At 37.8% G+C, this 26,313-nt stretch overlaps 1 protein-coding gene across 19 annotated transcripts in view; it reads left to right on the top strand.

Moving 5' to 3' along the window:
• Positions 1-26,313, top strand: part of DENND1A (DENN domain containing 1A) — a 508,126-nt gene that overhangs the window by 131,531 nt on the left and 350,282 nt on the right. For 14 of the 19 annotated variants that reach the window (XM_072777866.1, XM_072777861.1, XM_072777848.1 and 11 more), the window contains one exon: positions 19,031-19,080. The exons of 4 other annotated variants lie outside the window; for them this stretch is intronic. Coding sequence is in view for 14 of the 15 variants with exons in the window: in XM_072777861.1 (XP_072633962.1) it covers positions 19,031-19,080 (50 nt within the window). In the remaining variant the exon portion in view is untranslated. Of the gene's footprint in view, positions 1-9,823; positions 9,884-19,030; positions 19,081-26,313 lie in introns of those variants that run through there. One more of the 19 variants, XM_072777857.1, reaches the window with a different exon arrangement.

Genomic DNA, 26,313 nt, shown 5'->3' with positions numbered 1-26,313 from the left:
GAAGGATAGTTAAATTAACATGTTAGCAAAATATGGTCACCATTCTCATCCAAATCCCATCTCTGGTTTCAAAACATTATATGATTTTTCCAGATTGAAAAGAGCTTTTAGTAATTATAACATGTACTGTGGGATAACTTGAGGTAAAGCTACAGTAATCTATTAGAAGATTTCCATAAATAGCCTTGTAATATGTCAAGTATAATAGGCATTACATATACCATTTTAAAACATATTAGTTATAATGTGATTACCTTTTGTACTAAAACATGTAGAATTAATGATTTGTTCTCACAATTGCACTTTTTATTGCCTGTTTGCTCCAAGAGTTGTGCTTAGGGGTAAGTGTACTAGAAGTTGCTTCTTCAGTGCACTCATATATATTTTGGTGAAATATAGCCAGTGTCTTAGAGCTTTTTGAATAGAGGTCTGAGCACACTTACTTACCCTATGTATATATAGTTCACTGTTTAGGGTTGCAGGTAATTTTTCTTTCCACTGGCGCTGAAACAGAGGTTATAATGAAACCAACAATCTATGCATTTATAGAAACTATAAAAATTTTATGGAAATCTTTATATAGAAACACACAGTGTTGCTTGTACAAGCTCTATATGCAATGTAGAAACATGGTACATTGGGAAAAATAAAAAGGTACCCTTTCTTTTATGGTTTTATATGGTCTGTGTGATTTTAAAATTTCACTATAGGCAGTTAAGCAAATTATAAAAACATACATCACCTATATACTAAAAAGGAACAAAAATATGTTGCATAACTTAGGCTAATTGTGATGGAAATTGGCATTTGTGAGTTGCATGTAATTGCTTAAATATGGAGTTTTCATCTGTTCATACTTCAGGTATGCTCTAAAGAAAACATTTCTTAAGCTCACAATTATTCATAGTATAGCCTATGTAAATGGATTGGAAGATTCTGATTAGAAAGAAAACAAAGATAATATTTAATTAAGACTTGCTACTTGTATGTTGGTGATTGCCTTGTTCTTTTGGTGAGCTCCTGTGTTTCAAAACGTTCATATTTTCTTCTAAATCTTGATGAGCCAGAGACTAAACATTTCTATTCAAAACTTGTCCATGCCCTGATTCATTGCAAGAAAACTATCTCATAAGAAAATTGCAGATAAAACCCACAGCTCCTAAATCTTTTGTTACTGTGAAAGGAAGTCTCATACTGACATTGTTTAATATGACATACATGTCTAATGTTTATACAAAATTTAAGACAAATAATTAAATTCGATTTTTCTCATTGTTAGTAGGTGGAGAACCATAAGCAGCAGTGTACCTTGTTTGTATAAAATGTGACATTGATTCCAGAAAGATTCTGCTTGTCTTTCTATAGTGACTTGTCTAAGCCGTGGGATCTTTAAATTAGAGTTGAGACTTTGGGTTCGTGGTCCTTTGGGTGTTGCATTCATCAAGCTCACAGAGAATGGAATCAGACCTGGGCGTATCCCATTTCTCTTAGAAACTTTTGAGCTTCCTTTTTTTCCTTCGTTCTTCTCCAGAGTGTGGGTGCTGTCATGCTTCCAATCTGCTCATACAGACTACTCAGATTTGATCCACTTTAAATGGTGAGGTCCAGTTTGGTCCTGGAAACTTTTTATGATACCATATACATGGAACAATTTATTGATTCATTTGACTGTCACTGAGAGGATTTACTTATAAAAGGGTCAAGTGGATTACACTTTAAAATGTCTCTACAACCTGACCTTAAAAAGACTGACTTATTAGTGGCTGCATTTTCTGATTTTTTTTCCCTGTTTGTGTCTGTCTTTGGTGGCAGAAGCTATCTAGGAGAGTAGATTTGATTTTATGCCTTAATTGAATGAGAGGCTGATAAGTGTAGTGTCCGTAGAATATGAGCCAGGCACCATACCAAGTAAAGAGGAGGTGAGAAAAAGTGGATTCTACCCTTCCCCTGAAGGACCCTACTGTCTAGTAGGCTATAAGGGCAATGCACGTTCAGGTCATTTTGTTGGTTTGTAGAACAGTGGTGTGGCCAGAAATTGGTGATGTCTCTGAAAACTAAGATCTTTGGGTAGTGATGCCACAGTGTAATCACAATTCTGCAATTTCTTGTCCTTTATGCTATGAAGCCATAGAAGGTAGTAAAGTTAACAAGAGTGATACCGAGAAAGCCAAGTGGGAAAGTCTTGAAGCTGCCTATAAAGAAGATCATCTTTTAAGTTTGTTTTAGATGTGTGCTTTTTCTAAGAGTCACTGTTGATTTTTGGATTTTTATACCTCTTGCTCAGAAAGGTCAGTTTCCATATTTCTTAGTAACTTGGCAGTCTGGGATTGTAGATGGAAACGTAATTTTCCCATCCACAGATAAAAACTCTCAATCTCTTCAGACCCTAGGAGCTGATTGTTTAGCATAATAGCAACAAAGCACCCTGCTGAAGCAGCTTTCTTCAAGAGTGCATCAGAATCCACAAATGCCATGAAATGTAGCCATTTTGATGGACAACATTATAGATTTTGAAAAGATTCATTGATAGAGTTCAGATGTATAAATGCATCCCAGATTAAACATCTGCTTCCTTGTATATGTTTAAAAATGTGCTGTTCTTGATGATTGGCTTGGTTTTAATTTTTCAAGGATAGGGTCATGCATGGGTAAACAACAATCCTAAAAAAGTATGTCACGTGTTGCTTCTCATGTTGTAACTTGTGTTGTTACAAGTCAAACTTATCACTTTAAATGTCAAAATTCATGCTTTTGAAAGTATTTGCTGAAGAAAAACCACCTTGTACATAAGGACTGCTGTTTTGCCATACCTATATCATGAATCGTCCTCCCTGCCCCCTGCCTGCTCCCATTCCTAGAAAAGGGTGAATTTAAGAATGCGATAGGGTTGGACTGGCTTCTTAATGAAAACTGTATTTCAGAACCTTAAACATTTAGCTAAACTCAATTGAAAAATTGATACATTTTCTGACTTAAGGCTTTTCTTTTAAGTTGAAGATTTTTTTCCCAATTTGGTCACTCCCCAGCTGTTACAGTTATATAGAAGGAACTCATTAAAAAGACAAATTCTTTTTGAGCTATTCTTTCTGAAAGCACGCCAAGCTATGCAGCTACGTTGTTACTACTACTTACTTGAATCTAACGCCAGGAAATGGTAATTATGCAATCCTTACTTACACATTCTTATTAGAAATGTTCTCCTGGTTTTATTCTGGCTCCAAAAAAGCCCTGCTAGATTTCAGACATCTGTGAATACTATTGGATGGTCTTGTTTCTTGTGAATTACTCAATGATTGTAACTAAGTGGACTGTGGCTGATTTTGAGCACTGTAGTCTGAGTCTTACCTTTAGTCTCACGTAACCAACCGGTGTCTGTTGCTCATCGGGGCAAGTCTGTAGTCATTAAGTCTTGTTTCTTCTCCCTCCTAGGTTGCTCCCTAGTCTTCTATTTCCCTCTGCATTCAACTCTCAGCTTTCTCCTGTGTACTCTTCCTAATGGTCTGTAACCCAATGACCTTATAATCACTACTCTCCTTAAGATGGCCAGAGATAGCTTTCTAAAACCTAAATCAAATCACACCATTTCTCTTCAGTCGAAACTCTTGATGGCTTGCTGGTGCCTTCAAGATTGACTCCAGATTTCTTAAAACTTGGATTTCAGGCTCTTCACAGTCTTGACCTTGGCTCAGTTTCCAGCTTGGTTTCCTACCACTTTTCCCTTCATAAGCAGACATAGAACATCTCACCATTTCCCAGCATGGATTGCTTTCTCCCACCTCTGTTTTTGCCGAAGCTATTTTTATGATTGATATGCCTTCCTCAAGCTTCTTCCTCCACCCCCCCCCCCAAGTATACTTCTGTTCAGCATTAATTGCCCTGCTTGTATCACTTCCTCTGTGAAACTTGCCCTGACTGAATTAGTCACCCTATCTCAGCACTTGGAGAGCACTTGGAACATTGACTCCTTACATTGTATTATTTGTCTGTCAATCTGAACTCTTCAAGTATAGGAATGACTATAGTCAGTGTTAGAGGCTGAGAAGATCTCAGCAGCTAGGATAAATTACGGGCCGGTGAATAATTGTGAGTATGAAGTACGTAATACACAGACATAATTGTTAAGGAGTTCAGATTACAGAAATCAGAGTCAGAGGCAGGAATGACAGTGGTGATGTAGAGCATAGACTTTGGGGCCAGACTGCTTTGGTCTGAATTCCAGCTGTCATTTACTGGGATTTATCTCTTTGGGTTTTGACTTCTGCATCTATAAACTAGATATAATCATAATAAAGACCTCCTAGGGCCTTTGTGAGTTAAATGATGTGAAATGTGTAAAAGTGCTCAGGATCATACCTGGTATCTAATAACCAATAACTATATAGTGCCTCCCCTGACTAGGGGCAAATTTAAGGTAGCAGGATAGCCTGGTATGAGTGCTTTTGTTTTGTTGGGTATTAGGATTATGTTGGATAACCTTTGCCTCCAGAAGTTGACAGGTCCTAAGAATTCTGGGAAACATTTCCTTTCTTAAGCCCATGCTGTTCTAGAGCAAAATTAGGTAAGTCGCAAAAGGAAGAGAGAGTAAAGGTGAAGTAAGTAAAGGTTAAGTAAAGGTGAAGAGATATAATCAGAAACAGTTCCTGAGTATATTCTAAAATGTACTGAAAATATGAAAACTCTTTAAATGGTGATGAAGGGGTTTCAAATAACTAATTATTTTTAATTTATTTTATTTCAGTTGTGAAATCTGTATATTGAGGCTTTGCATGTTCGAAACCTCAGAAATTTAGTAATGTGTCCCACTGTCCTTGTAAATTAGCCCTTTTGGTCACATATAGTGCTTTGTACTATTGTGTTAGCTTTCATTTTTTTTAAATGTAGTAGAATTAAGAGTCCTCTGGCTACCATAATTTCAAACTGTCTAACTTTGGTCTGTTTAAGATTTCAGATGTGAAATAGGATGAAGGCCAGACTGTGGACTAGTCTGTATTGGGTGTGCAAATGTATATAGCAGGTGGGGGTTGGTGGGTAGAAATGAAAAGGTATTTACAAAAGAACTAAGATGGTCTTTTTAAAAATCATTGAGCTTAATGAAGCTCATTTACTTATATATCAACCTTGTGAAATATGTGATATGATATTGTTTCATGTTGCTTTTATTCCTGGAATATTCTTGTCTAGCAGTTTGTCTAGTAAATACTCATCTCTCAAAACTCAGATCACACGTCACCACCTCTGAGGGGTCTTTCACATTCTCTCAGTAAAACTAACAGTACCTTACTTTTCCTTGACCCTACTTCTGTCAGAAAACCTAAAACATTTTATTGCATGTAGTTGTTTATATATCCTCTCCCTCCTCTAGGCAAGAAGTCAGGGATTCTTGCCTGCTTCACATCCATATCTCTAGCACCTGGTACTATGTGTGGATATTAGTTGGCCAAATATTTGGTATGTAATAATAAATGATTATTTGAATAGCCTTCACACCGTGATCTTTGGGTTCAGAATTTGAATGAGGTAGAACAAACCAAAACATATATTTATTAAATCCTATCTTACCTAACAGAGGCTTTTAAGATTCTTGCATTTGAATGTATTTCAAACATAATGCCTCTTTAGTAACATCCCATTTTAGAAGTGTAAACTGTAAATTGTTGAGAACATTATTTTTATCAGAGAACTCTTCCAACCTCCCAGATACTTATCATTTCTAGAGATCTAAACTGCTGGTAAATTGAGAAGTATTTCTGAATTTCTAAAATATATGTTATAATAAACAGATTTAATGGCAGCTAAAATCTTTGCATTATTCATGTCTCACTTAAAAGATTTTATTTATTTATTTGACAGAGAGAGAGAGAGCATGCACACAAGCAGGGGGAGCAGTAGGGAGAGGGAGAAGCAGGCTCCCTACTGAGCAAGGAGCCTGATGCAGAGCTCTACCCCAGGACCCTGGGATCATGACCTGAGCCAAAGGCAGACACTTAACCAACTGAGCCACCCAGGTGCCCTGTCTCACTTATTTCTTACAATTACCATTGTCCCTACAAATTTTAAGTGCTATGCTCTTTTCTTCTCTTTTTTCTTTTTCTTTCCCCAAAGAAAAGTTGAATTAAGTATCCCCATATTATAGGAAATCTGGCTTTGAAAGGTCCCTTTGGGCAAAGGCTTTACTTTTTCAGCCTCATGGTTTTTCATCTGTAAAACAGGAAATAATACTAATTTTGTAAAACTGACAGGAGAAGTGGGTGTGATGTATACATAATACCCAAATTCGTCTAGTTCAATAAATGTTTTCTGATGTAGCATGAGGAAAATGAAGCGAAGAGAAGATTTTACTGTTTCCATGTAATTCATGATGTGTCTGGTATTGCATTAAGCCTTAGAATATAGATAAGTCTTTAATGTGGATAAGGAGCCTGGAGTCTAAATGATAAAAAGTATTCTCACATCACTCCCCAATTTCCCATCACAAGGCAGATAGAACAGCTATTTGTTCTTTCAGTACCCTCCAGACAAGCCATGATTTTTCCTCTAAGATTCTGAAGACCATAGCATCCAATCTAGGGCACCTTTGAGAGTGAAATGGGCACCAGGATTACACAGAAATAATGAGCAAACCAGGATGTCCTGGGCAAGCTGGCACATTCAGTTCCTGTAACCTAAGACCCTGTGATATAACAACACAAATCTTGCCCTCTACTGCTGCAATTGGAAAGTGAAGTGGGAGAGAAGCATTAGCTTCATTCGGCATGGAGGGCTACCACTGCAAAGTTGTAGCTGCAAGAGTATTTGTAGCTGTGGAGACAGAATCCTAATCAAGTAGGAACCAAGAATAAGATTCTCATTTGTAGTCAACAAAGCTGCAAGCTGAGGATTGTGGGAAGAGCTTAAGCTCCAGGGATAGATGGACTTGGGTTTGAATGTTAGCTTTTCCATTCACTGTCTACTTGTAGTTGGGCAAGTTACTTCAATGTTGTACCTGAAACTAATTTTATTCCACTTTTAAGGTTCAGTTCATACCTAAGAGATTGATAATCTTTATAACACATAAGATTACTGGCAGGATCCTTGAGCTTATGTACAACTTCTAGAACAGGATGTGATGCATATTGGCTGCTTTGTCAGTCTCTTTCTGCTGTTACTTCATAGAGCAGATGACCACTGGTATACGAGGAACATAATGAAGGCTAAATCAGAAGAAACTTCTATATAGTTAGATACTTTAAATTATATACATAATTCTTATATTTATTAGTAATGTAATATATAGTAAATTTTTGACAGAAATGGCTGATACCACATTTATACAAACTTTAATAGTTTCTTCCTTTCACTTTTATATCAAGAATAACTATTAAGGGGGCACCTGGGTGGCTCAGTTGGTTAAGCGTCTGCCTTTGGTTCAGGTCATGATCCTGGGGTCCTGGAATTGAGCCTCTGTGTTGGCTTCACTGCTCAGCAGGGAGTCTGCTTCTCCCTCTCCCTCTGCCTCTTTCCCACCGCTCATGCTCTTTTTCTCTCTTTCTCAAATGAAAAAATAAAATTAAAAGAAAAAGGAGGGACGCCTGGATGGCTCAGCCGTTGAGCATCTGCCTTTGGCTCAGGGCATGATCCCAGGTTCTGGGGATCGAGTCCCACATGGGGCTCCTTGCAGGGAGCCTGCTTCTCCCTCTGCCTAGGTCTCTGCCTTTCTCATGAATAAATAAATAAAATCTTAAAAAAAAAAAAAAGAAAAAGGATAAATATTAGGGTAACTGGCTGCCTCAGTTGGTAGAGCTTGTCATGTTTGGTTATGAGTTAGCCCCATGTTGGGTGTGGAGCCTAATTAAAAAAAAAAAAGAGTAAATATTGATTCTCTGATAAATTCAGGTCTCCTTTGGCTCATGTGCTCTCACTATTTCCTATGAAGATTAAATAAGAAAACCTGTAGACTATTAGCACTGTTCTTGGCGATAGTAAGTGCTCAGTTAATGCTTTTTTTTTTTTCCTTCTAAAACTCCAGATTATCATCTAACCATTTTTCAACACCATCATTCACTGGATGTTCCTGTGTGCTAGGTACTCCACTAGACACTGGCACTGGATACAATCCCCACCATTCTTAACTAGGTCAAGTGGAAAAGACAAATCTGTAATAAATATATTCCATCAACTTTTCACATTTTACATCTCTGAAATTAGGATACACCTTATAGTTGATGGTAGTGGTTTTTTTCCCCTATTAGTACTGAAAAATAATAGTCTTCTAATCAGTGCGTGCTTACATGCAATGATACACAACAGATTATTGCAGTAAAAAGTCATACTTTCATTGTGTACAGGAAAATGGACTTTGGGATCTCAGAAGAAATACCAGATTATTAGAAGCATGTTCTGAAGAGAGATTTAAGCTGATCCTGTTAAAATTTGTTATATTTCCTTTGTTATTCTCTTCAGCCGTAATCCCTGTCCATGCTGCTGGGTTATTATTAAGGCTCCTATGTGAGATTCTTCTTCTCAGAGGAGTCAGAGGACTGACAAGCACCCAGTTGTGTGTCTCCATCCTCCTGTTGAAATGTAGGGTCCAGAGATTATGGACAGTTTAATGCTGGAAATGATAGCGGCAGTATTGGTGTGAAAGCTCAAGTGAAGAGCTCACTGAGAATAGCTTGTGAACCCCTTGCAATCTGGAAGACTTGGGGGTTATGGCAAAGTTAGGAAGTGCCCTGCGAATGTGATATAAAGGATTCAAACCCTCCTAGTGACTTCAATGCACTAGAATACAGTCTAGGCTCCTTAACATTCCCCGTAAAGCCCCTCATGATTGGCCCCTGCTGTCCTATCCAACCTCATCTTTTTTTTTTTTTTTTTTTTTTTTTAAATTTTTGTTTATTTGAGAGATAGAGGGCAAGCAAGCACAGGCATGGGGAGCAGCAGAGGGTGAAGAAGAAGCAGGCTCCCCGCTGAGCAGGGAGCCTGACCTGGGGCTCCATCCTAGGACACCAGGATCATGACCTGAGCCGAAGGCAGACACTTAACCGAGGCACCCGCCAACCTCATCTTCTTGCATTTACTCCCTGCACCTGCTTCAACATGCCAGGGTGATTTCAGTTCTTTGAATGTGCCAGGGATTCTTGTTCAGTGGCTTTTGCTTATGCTCTTACTTTCTTTGGCCTTTCTTTCCCTGTCCCTCTTCCAGTCTTTGGTGAACCCCTGCTCAGTCCTAAGGTCTCAGCTCAAGAAGCCACTTCCTGAGAGGTGTTTCATGACACTTCCATCTAATTTCAGGCCCCTGTTGTTCTGTCATAGAGCACTCTCTCACAGGTCCTGTCATAGTCAAATTCTATATTCTGTATTCATTTGTAAAGCATCCATCTTTCCAACTAGATCAGAAGCTCCATGCAGACAGGGCCTTTAGCACATTGATTCTTCGTGTTTTTTTTTTGTTTGTTTGTTTTTTGTTTTTAAGATTTTATTTATTTATGAGACAGAGACAGAGCTAGCACAAACAGGGCGAGCTGCAGTGGGAGAGGGAGAAGCAGGCTCCCTGCTCAGCAGGGGGCTCAATCCCAGGACCCTGAGATCACGACCCCAGCAAAAGCAGACACCCAACCAACTAAGCCACCCAGGTGCCCCCAGCACATTGGTTTTATTTATTTATTTATTTTTATTTATATTTTTTTAATTTTTATTTATTTACGATAGTCACAGAGAGAGAGGCAGAGACACAGGCAGAGGGAGAAGCAGGCTCCATGCACCGGGAGCCCGACGTGGGATTTGATCCCGGGTCTCCAGGATCGCGCCCTGGGCCAAAGGGAGGCGCCAAACCTCTGCGCCACCCAGGGATCCCCGCACAATGGTTTTAAAACAAAACCACCAACCCAGAAGAATCTGTGACAGGGTCAGTAAGTGTCCTACAAAGCCTAAAATACTTAATATCTAGCCCTTTAGAGAAAAAGTTTGCTGACTCCTTTAGTTTGTAAGTGAAATGAACCAGAAATTCCATAGGAAAACCTCAAAGTGATGACTGCTGTTCCAGAATGTCTTGCACGTCATTAAGCTTTTCTTTTAAATTGTGACTTTGCTGTTCAATTATGAGAACATATTTTTGTTGGTGAATCAATTAACTCTTGATTGATTGATAACTGCCTTGTGTGACTTGGTCGTGTGGTCAGAGGGTAAAAGGCTTTCAGGACTGTATGGTATCTCATAGAATAGTTCTGGAAGTGTTTACATCTATTCTGATACTATTGTTGTGTTTATAGTTTATACCAGCCTCACGTAAACATTGGCATCTACATGTTAGAGCAAGTTAAGTAAAATAAAACATATATGTAGAATTGAGTTATTTTCTTTGTTTACATTTTGCTGACCCTCTGCAGAGACATTTTCTAGTTGCAAAGGAGTTAAATCCTTGAGTATTATTTTCTTTAATCCTTGAGTATTAGATTTCAGAAAACTATTTAAGTTGTATACTTTAAAAAATTTCAATACTGTCTCCTATCACCTGCCTTCTGTCTCTATAATGAGATGTCATTGATCTGTTCCAAGTATAAATTTCCTCAGTTCTTGAGCCTTCCTGATACCGTTTTATTAGAATCTGCAAGTTGTGGGAAATAAAAGTTGATTTGAAACAGTTCTGTAATTGGAGATGACTGTTCTGAGAGGCCCTGTCTAATCAATTGCTAAATAATTCTCTCTCAAAAACAGATTTGATATTTACATTTTGATCTTCATGGTCTGTTCCCAGTGTTTGTTGATGGTGTCTGACATCTCCTGCCACTGGATAAATAAAGCCTATTATTTCCTTTTCAACATTTTAAGCGATTACTCTCATACAAGAGCTGAGAAGCAGAAGGTTAGATAAATTATCAAACTATGATCCTGTCTATCCGAAGAAGCTGGGAACCTTGATTAATATGCCTCGTTAACCGATGATTTCAGTTCCATACTGGTAGTGCTAGAATAATTTGTATAAACTAAGCAGTACAGATTCCTTATTTTAGCACTAAGACTTACAAAGGCTTCTTTTAGCAGCCTTTAATTTTGTACTTATGTATGTGACATAGCCTGTGGCTGTGATAGCTACTGTGAATCTCCAGTTGTTTGGGGATGAAAGGAGGAGGCAGCTGGAAACTCGGTAGCTACATCTAGCTGTCTACCTAGAGAAGGCCTTGATTTCAAGTTTATCTAAACAAGCTCGACTAATCCCAACTATCTAGGGGGATCCACTGTCAAAACAAGCAGCGTGGCCCTGAGGCAAACACAGCTATACAGAAATGAAGGCTGGGGCTTCCAATACTCCGATGACTGCATACTGGAGGCTTTTTTTCCCCCCTGAAAGAGGGTAAGAGAGGTAGAATTTGCATAATGCCTTTTCATTGGAAACTTTTGGAAAGCTGACAGACCTCCAGCTTATAGATCTGTAGCCACAATACAGAGTCTATAGGAGAATCCTTGAATGACCTAACCATATTGAAAGAAAATATAAAAGCGTCCAAGTATAGCCAAGTGAGAGAGGGAAAGAGGCTGATGCATTGTCTAACATCTGCTGTACTTCTCGTTAGTTTTGTTCTTTGCTATTCTGTGTGGACTTTGGAGAAGCCTAAGACAGCCTAACATGAATCCTATAATCTTCCTTCTGAATATTTATGTAGTGTGCCAGCTTCTAAGCTGTCCTTTGCGTTTTCCTACTTCCCCCTCATTTTCATGCTCTCAAATGAGGCCAACATTTCAAAAGCTAAATAAATGTTTGTGAATGTTTATAAAAGATTTGCATAAATTTGTCCTTGTCTGACAAAGATCACTTTTTTCTTATGCCAGTTCTGAAAAAAATTTTTTAAAGGTTTTTGGTGCTTGTCTTGACAACAAAGTCCTGCATCCCAGAACAATGATTGCTGATTAAGTGGGTATGCAATTGTGACTGAATAGGCTTTCAAGGTACTGGGTAGAAAGACCTATCATCTAAAGGCTGAATTATAGAATTTAGAAAATGTTATCAGAAGTACACATTTAAATCTATTTTTTTGGTACCATATCATTAGGTAAGACAAAGAATTCTTGCAAGTTAAAAGTATAACCACCCATGGCTTTAAAAATTCTTTGGTATCAATTTTAATAATTAGAATGTTTCAGTAACCCAGAATATCACTCTTCTTTCCTGTAGTTGAGCATATTTAAAAATAATTTTTTGACCCATAACCGCTCTTTGAAAACTGTAAGTCTACCAGTTGTGCGTGTTAATATGGTTACTGGGGTGATGATCAGAGGAAATAAACCAGGCACTCCTTTAGGACCTCTGAATGCACCATCGTACCTTGAGAAAATCTAAACTGCATGAAATATGTGTTAGGGCTTAATTATAGGACACACACACACAGCCCAGACACTTGTGCCGCCGACGTGTTTGCTGAATTCATTTATCTTTTAAAATTAGAATGGATTTTGTGGGGTGGCAGGGGATGTTGTGGGTAGAGGTGCTAATTCAGTTCAGAGATATTCAAAGATTGGCAGGAGAGAGAGGTAACAGCCAGTTCTGTTAGTCCTTTGGTTGTATTGGTTTAGAGGCTTAAGTTGTTATTAAAGCACAAACTAGAGCCACTTCTCTGACACAGTTTTTATCACATCTGCTAGGCTTGTGTCCCAAGAGGAGACGTGGAGAGCAGCGAATTCAGCATGGGCCCATTATCGACTGCTTTTTCGTGTGTTGTAAAAGGAGTGAGACCTCAGGGAGGCTTGGAGCCTCCTCCCGTGTAATGTCCAAGTCAGATTTGAAGGACTGGTGGCAGGAAAGCTTTGGCCTTTGGGTGTGAATTCTAGGAAATAGAGGTACAATTAAGTTTAAAAAATTCAAGGACTTTGAGCTTGATAATGAAAGATTTTTTTTCTAGACTAATGTGAGCAGAAAAGTTGTCCATCTGTACACATTTTTGTGTGCATTTAAAATATTTAAAAGCTGACAGCTTTTAATATGCTTACAAAATACAATTTCTATCAGTGCTCTTTTTTTTTTTTTTTTTTTTTAAAATAGTATCTTCCTGAGGGCAAGTTGCTTCTTCAGTGAAATTATGTTTGCAGTTTTACTGTTGGGACCCTATTCCTTTGGTATGTGCTGACTTATGTTTTCCCCTCCTCCATCTTCCCCAATCTTTCTTCCTTTTTGGTATATCAATAACATAAGTCTTCAGATAACAGGACTTACAGTGTTAAAGGAAATGAGTAAGGCAAAATATTTTACAGTAATATTAAGTCCAAGGAATTGTAAGAGATTCTAACCAAATCATTTGCTCATTTTGTAAGTATTTGAAACAAGTGTCAAGAAGTTTATTGGTGTTTAACATTGACCTTAAAAATATAGCTCTCTCATTTTCACTTCTCTGCTATAAGCTTTCAAGTTAATAAAATGAAATCTCAGAATAAAGGATGTTTTACATAATGCTGAAATTTGGGAATGACTTTGTTGTAAGCCATTTTTGGAAGATAAGGAAGGATACAAAAGGAAAAAGTGATTTTGTTAAATGAAATTTTTTTCTATAAGATCCAGTATTTTTACTCTGAACTTCAAAGATCATGAAGATCTATACTTAAAAGTCGTTTTAGAGGTGGCTCTTCACCTGTTGTAAGCATTCCATCAATGTACTTAATTTAAATATAAAATGTAGATATAAAATTTATATGATACATGTTATAGAATATGATAAATTTCTATACTTTTTTGTAATATTATCTTTAAATTACAGCATTGAATTTGTATATTAGGTGTTGCACAAATTAGCATAATTATAACATATACATGACTCAAAATTAACATTTGTAAGAAAAAAAAAGTAAACTGAGAGTAAATATTGAAATATACCAAAGAAAGGAAACAGATTCTGTAGCATTTAAGCAGCAGTGTAAGAAATTTGACCTGGCTTTTATGTATAGGTGTTGAAAGGCCTTTCTATAAAATCCTTTATTCAAAGATTTTTCTCATTGGAAAATTTTTTTAAAGTTTGTTTGTAACTAACCATAGCATGGATGTTGGATTTAATTTGATCTTTTAGAGAAAGAGAGAAAATTGGATTTCCTATTTTCATATTTAGAAATTTCTGATCAACATTCTTGAAATTGGTGCTAATTAAGCTTCTAAAAATTTCTTACTATTTATTCTGTTTTACCCTACTTAATCGTAAGCATTAAAACCTTTGGAGTCCCTGTTTTAACTTGAAATGGCTTAAAGTAGAAATTTTGTTAGCTTTTTGTGTGTTTGGATTTTGTGTGTGTTCTGTTTTTAACTTTCAACTTGAGTTTTAAGATCATCAATCAAAGGCTTTTCTTTCAAGTCAGTGGCACTGATCTCAATTGTAGGACTTAGCCAGCATTTCCCTTATGCTATTAAAAAAATTTAAGCATTGAAATAGAGTATTTTAGGAATTTGTGCTCTGCTGATCTTTTCATCACACATCTACATTTTGAAATGAAGAAATAAATTAGATATAAGAAACTCAGGAAATGTTCTCCCACTGTTTCCCCATCTCTCCCTCCTTCACAACAAAGGTAAATTATCAACTGCTGTACTAGCTTTCAGCAAGATACAAAGAGGCTGATTATAGCTCTATGTATTTTAAAATCCATTCATTTACTCAGGCTATCTCTTTCCTTTATTTAAATGTTTTCCTGCACACATTTTCTTTTTCCTTTTGAACTATTGAAAATGTGTCTCATCTCCCAACATTCTGTACCCCCAGTGGACATTATAATCAGTCTGTGCTTTTGTCCTTCAGATGCTATTTATTTGTGGGGTGTGTATGTCTGTGTCTGACTCTCGGTTGTTTTCATCTGCTGAATACAACTAATTTTTGTTTATGGGTTTCAGTGAAAACAAAGTATTGACATCCAAACTGATGGCTGTTGCAGGATCTTATACACCTCCCTACCCACACCCCATGTTCAGAGCAAATTGGCTTAGCCTTATTATAATCTCAGTTAACTGCATCAAATGGAGTCTTCAAAGTTTTGCTTCCAAATAGGATTCCATGATGAATAGATGATACTATAAATTTAAAACTTTACTAGGTTTTTAAGAGAACACCTCAGTTTCAGCAGAGCATAATCCATTTTCTCCAAATGGTAGCAAATCCCCTTGATGGGCCTTCTGACCAGAGGATAATTTACATTGGATGAAATGAATCCAAAGGAGACCAAAATGAACTCAAGATTTTCTTTTGCAAGTGAATCCAGTGTTAGGTGTGTGGATTTCATGTTTGGTTCATACTCTGAGGCTTGGTATCTCCTTGTAGGCAGAGCTTTGTAGGTACTGCCTTTCTACGACTACACTGTATCTGGTGTGTGCTATATGCATAACTGAAAGGTTGGTGCAACTGTCCATCCTCCACGCATCCCCCCACCCCCTCTGCTCTTAGTCTTCCCACATGAAGTATCGTTGATTTTGTTAGGAAGAAAAGCCCTTTTAGAAATTGCCTGTTTCATAAATTGTCTAGTGACACAAGGGGTTGAATGCTGAATTCTTGTCTCATTTATTTTGAAAACTTTGCTACTGAACTCACCTTAATCAATGAACTCAGTGTTGTCTCCAATAAGTTATGTGTTGGATATATTGATTGGAAAGGATTTTAGAAAACCCGTCTGGGGTTTATAATGTCAGCAGTGTTTTGATTATGAAAGGAGTTGGAACCTAGGGACATGGAACCAGGTGGCGAATGTCCTAAAGCCAGTGGTGACATGGTGGACTGGTTCCCCCCTGGGATCTAGTTCATGCCCTGTACTTTCACTGTGGTGACTGGCTACTATAGATTCACTTTTTTTGCTCATTAAAATGTTAAAAAATCAAACTGTACATAAAAAGATTTGTGAAAATAGAAACTTGGGAATTGATCTGGAGAGCTGGCACAATTTCCCCCACCCCCCTTGCCTTAGCAATGAGGTCATTTACATTTCATCAGCCGTACTGCATCTTGAAGATCTGATTTATGTGGCAGTAGTTGAGGTTGTACCGAGGCTGGTGTCTGAAAGAGCTTGTGTAGGCAGGAGAAAGAGTGGAGAAAACAGGAAAATTATCATTTACAAAGAAAGTTCCCTAGCCAAAGATACCGATACTGGAGAGAAAAAAAGGGGTTGCTAACTGCTTAGTGACTTTTTCCAGTAAAGTTAATATTGAAAGGCTCTGCCATAAATACAATGCTCAAAATATATTTAAGTCAGGGTTTTGAAGTGCCCTCTCTTGGGGAATGATACTTTTCATATTCAGGTAATTGTGTTTTTCTTTGGAAATAGGGGATAAGGTAGTTAAATGTGTATATATAGGCAAAAAAATCAGTACTAAGAAAATTGGTTTGTTTCAGCAGTTTTTATTTATAAGAAACATTGCTTGTTTTCCCCTTTCTCCTTATCAAACTAAAAAGATTTTTCAGCTCTGATTGAGATGATGTGTGAATATGCCTAACACAGAGTAGATGTTCATTTCGGTTTTCTCCTCTGACAGCACACCACTGGCTTGTTTGACTTAAATTGGAAAATCAAGCTCTTGTAATATCACAAACATGAAGAAACATATTGTAAGGCACAAACATGTGCCTACATTTGCCTGTATTCCCTTCCCTCCTCCCTCTTCCTGCCCCATTGCTTAATTAGACTTATCACTGCTTTCTTGGGTAAAAGGAAAGCTCCTGGGAGGTAGGTTATACCCAGCCTACATTGGGTACTTTGATATTTGTTTTAATATTATCTGACAGACAAGTTCACGGTTGGTTATTACTCTTGACATTAGAAAGTGGTAAGTAGTTTCTATATTGTAGTGAGTCATAAGTTGGTCATATTAGATTCCTTTGACTCTGCTGTAGAGCACAATGCTTCCTCGGAGCCATGGGGGTCCTTTCTTTCAAAAATCTTGAGGCCTTTTGGCAGCTCCACTCCAGCATAGAGTAGAGAAGCACTTCTGCACCTGTCACTTCTGAGGGGTAGAGGATAACTGTCTTTGTAGCTGATGTTGGCAGTGAGTTGAGCACCGAGTACTGAGTTTTAATGGATGCTCAGTACATATTCTGAAGTCAGGAAATGCTTTGTGGTATCTGAAACTTGATGTGAAAGGAAATTTGTAAGGAATTTCTTTTTGCATGTTAATCATAAGAGTTATGTGTATGTGAGAGTATGTTTTAGAATTAAGACTACAGATGTTTAAAATGAATGATTTCTATAACCTTTTCCCCTGTATTTGCCTGATACTAAAATTATGCACTGAGAAATGGCTCGTTTTTCTGATTCTCAGTAGCTTTTGTAATTTATGTAAACATAATTAGTTTTAGAACAATATGTACAGACTTCTGGGTGCCACGTTATGGAATTAACTGATGTATCAATAATGCCTATAGAATGTGCTGAAGTATTATTGTTTTTCGCTCTTTTACATTTTTTAGTTTCCTCAGCTTTACTCTTTCATGACATGCCTTAACAGTGCTGATATACATAGTACCAGTCCAAGATGATATTAAAAAATAGGATATGCTCAATTGAATTATGTAGGCGGAACATGCTCTGGCAGAGCAAGTCAATGTGCTTTCTGCTTCATTGAGTGGGTTATTAGATTGATGTGGTTTATTTCTTGAATGATAGAACCAGTTTTAAAAATAAATGAAGCGAATCAGTTAGCATTGATAATTCATTATTATTGGTTAGAAAAGTGCTACATTTGTAAACTGATCTATAATTTATCACTTGGATTAGGATTTGCAATGGGCAGGTTTGTTTTAATTTGAACCAGCTTCTCAATGACTGAACAATATGTTCTTCATTTTGTCTTGAAGTTGAGGTTTTAAATAGTTAAAAAGTCAAATGTATGAAAGGAATACTTTTTTAAAAACTTATAATGTTGGTCTGTGAACTTATGATAAACACCAACTGTGGGCTGTCCAAGTCTGCAGTTAAATGAAGTTGAGCTAGAGAAAATTTTATGAAGGAAGTAATAATTACTTGTATATGTGTTAGCTATGTACGTGTGTGTGTGTGTGTGTGTGTGTGTGTGTATATGCCATATATGTGGAAATGTGTCTCTTGGGAAGTCTCTCTCTCTCTCTCTTTCACACACACACACACACACACACACACACACACACACCCACAAACTCCCTCTCCTCTTTCTCACACACACACACACACACACACACACACACACACACATATAGACACAAACCCTGTGCATGTTATATCTCATATAGTGGTGTTCTTAATGCAGGAAGCTTCTCTTTTATGAATAAGTCTTTGAAATATTGCTGTGCTTTTTGTTTCCTTTTTGTACACTTCCCCTGAGTAATGCATTTGGTCTTAGTACTTACATATTTTAAAAAAGATATTTAATCTCATAGTTTGCTTTGGATTTTCACAAATTGCAAGCAGGTAAGTGTACCCACTTATAATGACATTTAATTGAAAATAGTGCATATTTAAAATTGTTATTGTTTGAGTACAAAATAAATTTATGCCAGAGATGTCAACTTCTTTAAAAGTAAGGAAATGAAGTTTTAAACTCTAAAAAATGTAGTTGACAATGTTCAGAGACAATTATCTTCAAGTTGGCTTTCTGTTCTGCCTGTGATTGGGCCTATTGATGTAGGGAAGTGTTGTCTAATCCTGGCCCCCTCTGTTCCTAGGTAACAGGCAAAAACGGTGCCAGCAAGAGCGGCCCTGCCAGGCCAAACCCATGTGGCTCGGTGTTATTCACTCTGATCCATATGGTCAGGCTGGAGATGGTCCCTAGAGGGGTGTTAACACTCAGCAACCCAACCGCCTCCCTCCCTTCAGAGCTTCCCTGCGTGGCTCCTGCTGTTTGCCCATGTGTGATTCTTGATTAATTTTTCATTTTTAATGAAGTTTGATCATGTTTATTATTTCTCATGATTGACTGCCTGTACTCCTCCCTTGTAATTGATAAAGCCCATATTTCTTCATCTGTCTCCTCTTTCTTTAGGGTAAAGTTGCTAGATTGTGTGCCGTGGTTAATGCTAGATTTATTGGTCCCATTAGATGTATAAATTATCTCTCTTTCTCTCCACAGGAAGTTCTACAGACTTTGACCAAGTTTTGTTTCCCCTTCTATGTGGACAGGTAGTGTCAGATTTTCAAACTTTACTAGAAAACAAAGTGTCAATAAGCCTGCTATGGAAAATAAAAACCATACCATTCTTAACATTCCGTCTGTTACCAAGATTTAAAATGTCTATGTTTGAAGGAGAGTTGCTGTATTCTCCTTTCCTGGAGATTTTATTAACATTATCAAAAAGTTTAAAGCTTAGAGCTTTGCATTGGTTACTCTTTGAGATGTATTTCATGTGACGTTAAATTTTTGATTTTGGTTATCAGACTTGAACCATGATTAAGAATGGTTGGTATTCAATGCTATTTCATTTTTATTTAAATATGAACATATTTAACTTAAGTAATGTTGCATTATTCCATGGCCTTATGAGTATTATATGGACTTCATTTTTCTTTGATTCAATGTAAAATTTAAATTAGCACAGGCCTATCTTGTTTAAAGGGTTCAGCTATTTAAAAGGCATGTTGCTAAATAAGTCTTGCATTATAGGTGGCTAAGAATGGTATCTCTGGGGAACAAAGCATTTTCTCTATATTCTAGACAAAAATACAAAATCATCTGAACATTTCCTTAGATTTCACATTATGGTAAGCTCTTGGAGAAGTATCAGTATAAGAGTTCCAAGATAGTTAAAATAGTCTGGTGGTTAAAAAAAAAAAGCCATTGGTTAATGGTAGCAATTGTGGAAGAGCTTTTTTCTCTTTCTTTTCTTTTCTTTTCTTTCTTTCTTTCTTTCTTTCTTTCTTTCTTTCTTTCTTTCTTTCTTTCTTTCTTTCTTTCTTTTTTAATGATTTTGTTTATTCATGAGAGACACGGAGAGAGAGAGGCAGAGACATAGGCAGAGGGAGAAGCAGGCTCTATGCAAGGATCCTGATGTGGGACTCAATCCCAGGTCTCCAGGATCACGCCCTGGGCCAAAGGCAGACGCTCAACTGCTGAACCACCCAGGCGTCCCCCTTTTTTCTTTCTAAAAGAGAACTATAAACTATAAAACTATCATTTACTAACAATATTAATAAGATGTCACAACAGTCCTCTTAATCTTGTTTTCAAGAAATGTCTACTATGTGCTTCATTACAGTCTAAGCATGATTTTTGCAGCCATTTGTCCACTTGATAGTTTACTCTTTTTTAATTTTCTCTTAGAGAATTGAACTATGAACTGTGCTACATTCTGTCTTTAAAAGTCCACTTTTAGTGACACCGATTTTTAGGAAATATCATAAGTAATAACTGCCATAATATGTTCTAAGAAAGCTATAAAATGGCCTATCTTTAGAAAGACTCTGTCTTGTATTTTCATGTACCCAAACTAGGCAGACCTGAAGGATTTTAGTGGTTTAGAGTACACGTGGGTAGTGTGCTGCTTGGTCTTTTCTACTCTTTGTAGGAGTGGTGTCCTGCTTTGTTTGGCAGAAACCTAAAAATGGTGTGAGATGAGAATTGGTAGCCAAAGGAGTCTAAAAGAGTACTAAAAAGCAAAAAGAGTATTAAAAAGCAGCACTGGAATGTTGCCAGCCATTTTATAATCACTGTTTTCCCTGGTTCGTTATTTTTAAGCCAATCAGCCATTGTAGTATTTCCAGACTTGGGCTTTTTAAAATCCTAGTGCCAGGGTTGTTTCAGTAGTTAGTGGGTTGATGCTCAAAACAGAATAGCCTTAATTTTAAGAGGGTCAGTCTTTGTAATGAGAGTCTTCTTTATCCTATTCCTTCTAAAAATAGCAAGGAAGTAGGGTTTTGTTTAGAGACATTTAATGCAAACTTCACATTTATATGTATGAATTAGTGATGCATGAAATTTCCTCCAGTCGCTTATAAAATGTATTACAAATTATGGCAAGGGCATATTTATATAAATTAATAAAGCTGAAATGTTTTTAAAATGCAGTTAGATATCTAACGAAGAAAAATAAGAGAATACATTTTTACATGACTTTTGGTAAGAGTGCTAATCTATTTTGAATGGGTATTCTTTAATTAATTTTGTAAACTGATATTGAAAGAAATGCACAATGAGATTAAATCCACCCCAACACACACACCTCTCTCTTCTTCTCTCACCAGCCACACTGCTCTATTTACCTACCTGTCTGAGTGATTACATTCTTAATGGAAAAAGCAGAGTCCTTAAATAGTTCTAAAATCTTTGTCACCGATGTCCTGATGCCTTTTTATTGTTTTTGGTTTTTTAAGGATTTTATTTATTTATTCATGAGAGACACACAGAGGCAGAGACACAAGCAGAGGGAGAAGCAGGCTTCCTGTGTGGAGCCCAATGTCGGACTCCATTCCAGGATCCCAGGATGACTCCCTGAGCCAAAGGCAGCCGGTCAACCACTGAGCCACCCAGGCGCCCCTGCCTTTTTATTGTTGTTAGACAAATACTTTTCTTTTAAGATGCTTCTCTCTAGATCACCCTCCCTTAATTATGTTTCTCATATTTTTTTCACAAAATGATTTGGGACAGAAATGTACCTGTATGGATCTATCTTAATCCTTGCCTTATACAATGATTCTTTCTTACATTTTGTTTTATTCCACACCCTACAGGTGCTGATAACTTTTGATACAAAAAATTCCACTTTATTTAGGGACTATATTTTTCTCTTCTCTTTCCCCACTCTAACCTTTGCAAACTTTCATGTAGAAGAGATAACAAACTTACAATAAACACAAAGATTTATTTATAATAAACACAAAGGTTTTAATGTTACCTTTTTTTGTTTGTTTGTTACTTTGCAGTTAGCACTGTCAAATGGCTATGCCCAGATTCTGGGGCCCACAAAGCCCCCCCAGATGTATTTTTGATACTGTTTGCCTTAAAAAATATGTCAGCATGAGAGATGAGTAATGCCCTAGGTGATTATGTTCAGAAAAGAAAGCTTCCTAATCTTTTCAGTATCTGTGCTTTTCTACCCCAAGGAACAGTAATACAACTTTCTGACATTCCTAGTCTATATCAAGAGTGGGATTTTCACAGTCATCATCAAATCACCCGTTAACATTGACATCTTACTGTCTCTTGTGTTGTTTTAAGATTTTTCTTTCTGAAACTAGGACTTATGAAAAATAATAATGCCAGTAGCTCTTCAAAAGAAAGTACTTTCTCATGTATCACCTTATTTTATCCTCCTATCCTAAGAGATGAGAACAGGTATTATTATCTTCATTTGAAAAAAAAAATCTAAGCTGCAGAGAAATTAGAATTTGCCCTAGGTCCCTTAGGCTGCTAGCACAACATAAACATCCGTCTCTCAAATGAATACTTTTTTCAGTAGAACATGTTGGGGAAAGTTCCGTGACCAAATAGAGCAGAAAGGAAGGAAATTGGTATTTGAGTTCCTAATTGATTTTAGTCAGTGTGCTGGACATTTTCACATCAGTACTTCATTTGTTCTTCCCTGCAGCTCTGAAAGATAGATGATGGTGGTATCTCTTTTACAAAAGAGCAAAGGAAGGTTCCAAATGTGTAGCATTATGTTGGGTGATATGGAAATGGTATTAGACTTGGAGTTCTGCCCTCCATGTGTTTCTCAGTCTAGTTCAGGAAGTATTATAAATACACATTAAACAGTATCTCTCCAAAAGGATAGTGAGGTTAAGGAAGACTGAGGTGGTCACAGAAAACTTCTCACAGTGGGGAAGACTTGTGTTGAGTCTGCAGGGACCGTAAGAAGCGGGTAAGTGGAAGGGAGAGCCTAACACCCCATATGTGCTGAAGAGCAAAGCAGAGGAGAAACCATGAGTGAGCCTAGAGATTATTCAGCCAGAGCAGATGGAGCCTGCTGGGGAGAGGGTGACGTGTACTGTGAGAGCTTGGGCTCTGGCTAGAGGAGGACTTGGGCATGTCTGGAAATAAGATGAAATTCACGTGGTTCCAAACGTCCCATTTTACAGAAGGGAAACCAAAATTTGTAGAGGTGAAGTGATTTGCTTATGATCACAGCTAAGTAATAACAGAGCTGGGAAAGAAACACTCTTATTTCCAGTGCAGAGTTATTTCTACATTATGTGGTCCTTGAGGCTCTTGGTGGAGAGGAGGCTTGAAATGACAGTGCTGAGAGCCTGTTATCACTCTCAAAAACTTATTCTTACTGATGAGAGCAGTTTCTTAAAAAAAAGGGGGGGATGGGGGAGAAAAAGATTTGTATACCATTTTGTACTGTGGTGTTACTTGCTTACACTTGGTAGCTGGCAACCTGCTTTAGTCAGAACACACAAGAGACTCCCTGGAGGACGGAAAAGCTCTTCCTTCCAGATTTGTGCTTATCTCTTTTGGAACCCAGCAAGTCTACTACCATTCAGTTGCCCTGTAAATCATCCTATATCCCAATACGCACAAATGACACGAGCACAAAATGAAATGACATCGTCTTTTAAGGGTCAAAGGAAGGTATAGTTTAGTGATTGAGGATGTAACCATAGGTGTTGATGTGATTCACCTGCTAGTTACTGTTTTATTATGTCTCTGTTATGTGCCAGGCATTGTGTTCTGTTCTCCTCCTGCACTAGAAGTTTACATTCACAAGCTAACCGTTACTATAATGCCATATATGGGGAAAACGGGCTCAGAGGGGTCCAGTAACTTGCCCAAGACCCCGCTCCTAGTAGGTGGTAGAGCTGCTTTTGAAACCTCCATTTATCTGACTTCCATTTCTACCTTCCTTTTTCTACTTTATTATACTGCCTCCGTTGATCCGTCGTAACTAAAGTAACCAAAAAAACTTCCAAATTTTCTTTCAAAAGCAACTTGTATTTCTTGTAGGAAAGTAGCAAATTCTGATAAGAAGAAACCTACACAGAAAATGAAATTCATGTGTGTGATTGGTGTGTTAGTCTGGCTGCCCAGACTTTGCTCTTGTTCTACGTCTATATGTTCATCCTGTTCTGCTTTGCAAAATTGAATTCCTTTGGGCCACTTTCATTCTTGTGGGTTTCATCCTTAGTTTGGTCCCTTTGTTTGGTCCCATGGGTTAAGATGCACCCTTAGAAAATGATGTGATCATTTTCTACAGCACTTGATTAACAATGTAGCAGTTGGGCCTTAGTGGACAGAGCATTGAGGGTAGCAACCCGGAGGACCTCGATTTCAGTTTTTGTTCTACCATTGACTTGCTCTGTGCTGTGAGCAAAGTGATGTCTCTCTCGAAAGGGCCTTAGTTTCTTCATGGGTAAAATGAGGGGATTGCATTAGATCTCTGCTGTTCCTTCTGTTTTTTTTTTTTTTTTTTTGCTACTTTTTGGTTTCCCAGTTAGGATTCATTTTTGCTGTCAGGCTCATGTAGACGAGAGAGTGAAGTGATCTCTCAGAATTATCTGGTGAGTTTCTTGAGCCAGATAGGTGTCACCCTGTGTCTGGCAGTGTGTGACCCACTCTTGGTCCCCAGACACTTTGGGTCAATGTCATTCTTTTCACTTGGCTCTTTGAGCTTGGAATGTAAGAAACTTGAGTCTTAGGCAGATGAAAGGTTTATGGAAGGAAGCTTTGAGGCTCATGTAACTTAAGGTTGAGATGTGGTAGTTTGATAAAGCTTGATTCCTGCCCGATGTCCTGTATGCATAGAAGGGAAGGAAAAGCAACTCTCAGGGGTGCCCTGCAGTAAAGCCCAACAGATACTTGTCAGTAAGCTATACTAAATTGAGGATGACATCTCTCGAATTTTATAATTTCATAACAGTAATTTTTGCCTTGTATCCATTATATGCTACTTGCTATATATTATTTGTAATTCTCCAAACCAATTTGCAAAGTATTATTTGCATTTTGTGGGTGAGGCTCAGAGAGGTACCGTAACTCACCTGTGCTCACGCAGCTAATGAGTAGCATATCTGGGATTTGAATCTAAAGACCTGACTGTTTCTTCTCTCTCCTGCATCTTGAATCTCTCTGCCTCTGTTGAATCATTTCCAACAGCATGAAAACCAGTTCTGGTATTTCTTGATCCTCTTCATTCCCATTCAATGACTGCCTCACTGTCTCTTCTTTGGAGCGTTAGCTACACACTTTTAAGTTTTCCCCTCAGCCCTCCTCACTCTGTCTTCAGCTTCTGTCATTCAACCAGAGCTTTTCTTATCAAGGTCATTGGTAACTTTGATATTGCTCAGTGCAATAGGCATTGTTTGTCTCTCATCTTGATTCATGGCTACAGTTTACCATTCCCTCCTGCTCGTTCTCTGTGTTTTCTTTGATGGTCTTTTCTCCGTGGATTCTCTAAATTGATGCTTCTGTAACCTCATCCTGGATCCTCTTTAGTTTCTCTGAATGCTCTCCCTAAGTGATCTTGTTCTTTACTTGGGCATTAAATACATCTGTATGTAGATGACTTCAATTTATATAAAGCTCCAACGCAAACTTTTCCCCGTGATTTACTAAGTAGTATGTTCAAACATCTTGACATTTCTATTTTAAGGTTTCTCAGACTTAACATATCCCGAATGGAACTCTTAGATCCCCCGCCACATTGTCTTCTCTCTCATAAAATGGCAATTTGCTGTCTTTTTTCATTCTCAGTACATCTGCATGCCTGTCAGTTATACCAGCCAGCTGTAACTTGGGACTGTCCACCCTGATCCATTTTCACTCTCCGTTCGTGAGTTAGGCCTCCATACAGTCTCACTGGGACTTGTACACTAGCCTCCTGATGACTTTCTCTGCTTCTCCTTCTTCCTTCTCCCAAACTTCTCCCACATAACAATTACCATTGTACTTTAGACAGTTCTTTTCATGAAAGCCATTCAGTGGCTTCCTGTCACCTTTACAAAAAAAATCCTCAATCTTTACCATGACCTGTGAGGCTGTCTGTATAATCCGGCTCTTGCCTTATTTCAAAACTTCATATCATGCCCTTTCCCTTTAGCTCCTCTGTTTAGCTGAGCTGGTGTGCTTTCAGTTCCTTGAAGATGCCTTGCTCTTTCCAGCCTGAGAATCTGCCCAGCTCTTTCCTCGGCCTGAAATACCCAGTTCCCTGCTTCTGAAAGGGTTGTTCCAACTCCTCTTTCAGGGTCGGGATCAGTGTCACCTTTGAGAAGCTGTCTCTAACCTCGGTATCTGAGTAGGGCCTTGCCTTCTCTTCCGTTTGCTTCTATCTTTGCTCTTCCTTTGGTTTCATGAAACACTGGTACATACAGCTACATGCTGCTGTGTGGTACACTTGTTGATTATTCCTGTCCAGCTAGCTGGGAATCTCCATGCAGTAGTCGCTCAGTTTACAAGATAGACAACTAAACTAAAAGGCTGAT

This window comes from Canis lupus, chromosome 16 (genome assembly GCF_048164855.1).
Source record: "Canis lupus baileyi chromosome 16, mCanLup2.hap1, whole genome shotgun sequence".
NCBI classification, from domain to species: domain Eukaryota; kingdom Metazoa; phylum Chordata; class Mammalia; order Carnivora; family Canidae; genus Canis; species Canis lupus.
The sequence above is the reverse complement of the archived record's forward strand: the minus strand, read 5'-3'. Positions and strand labels throughout refer to the sequence as shown.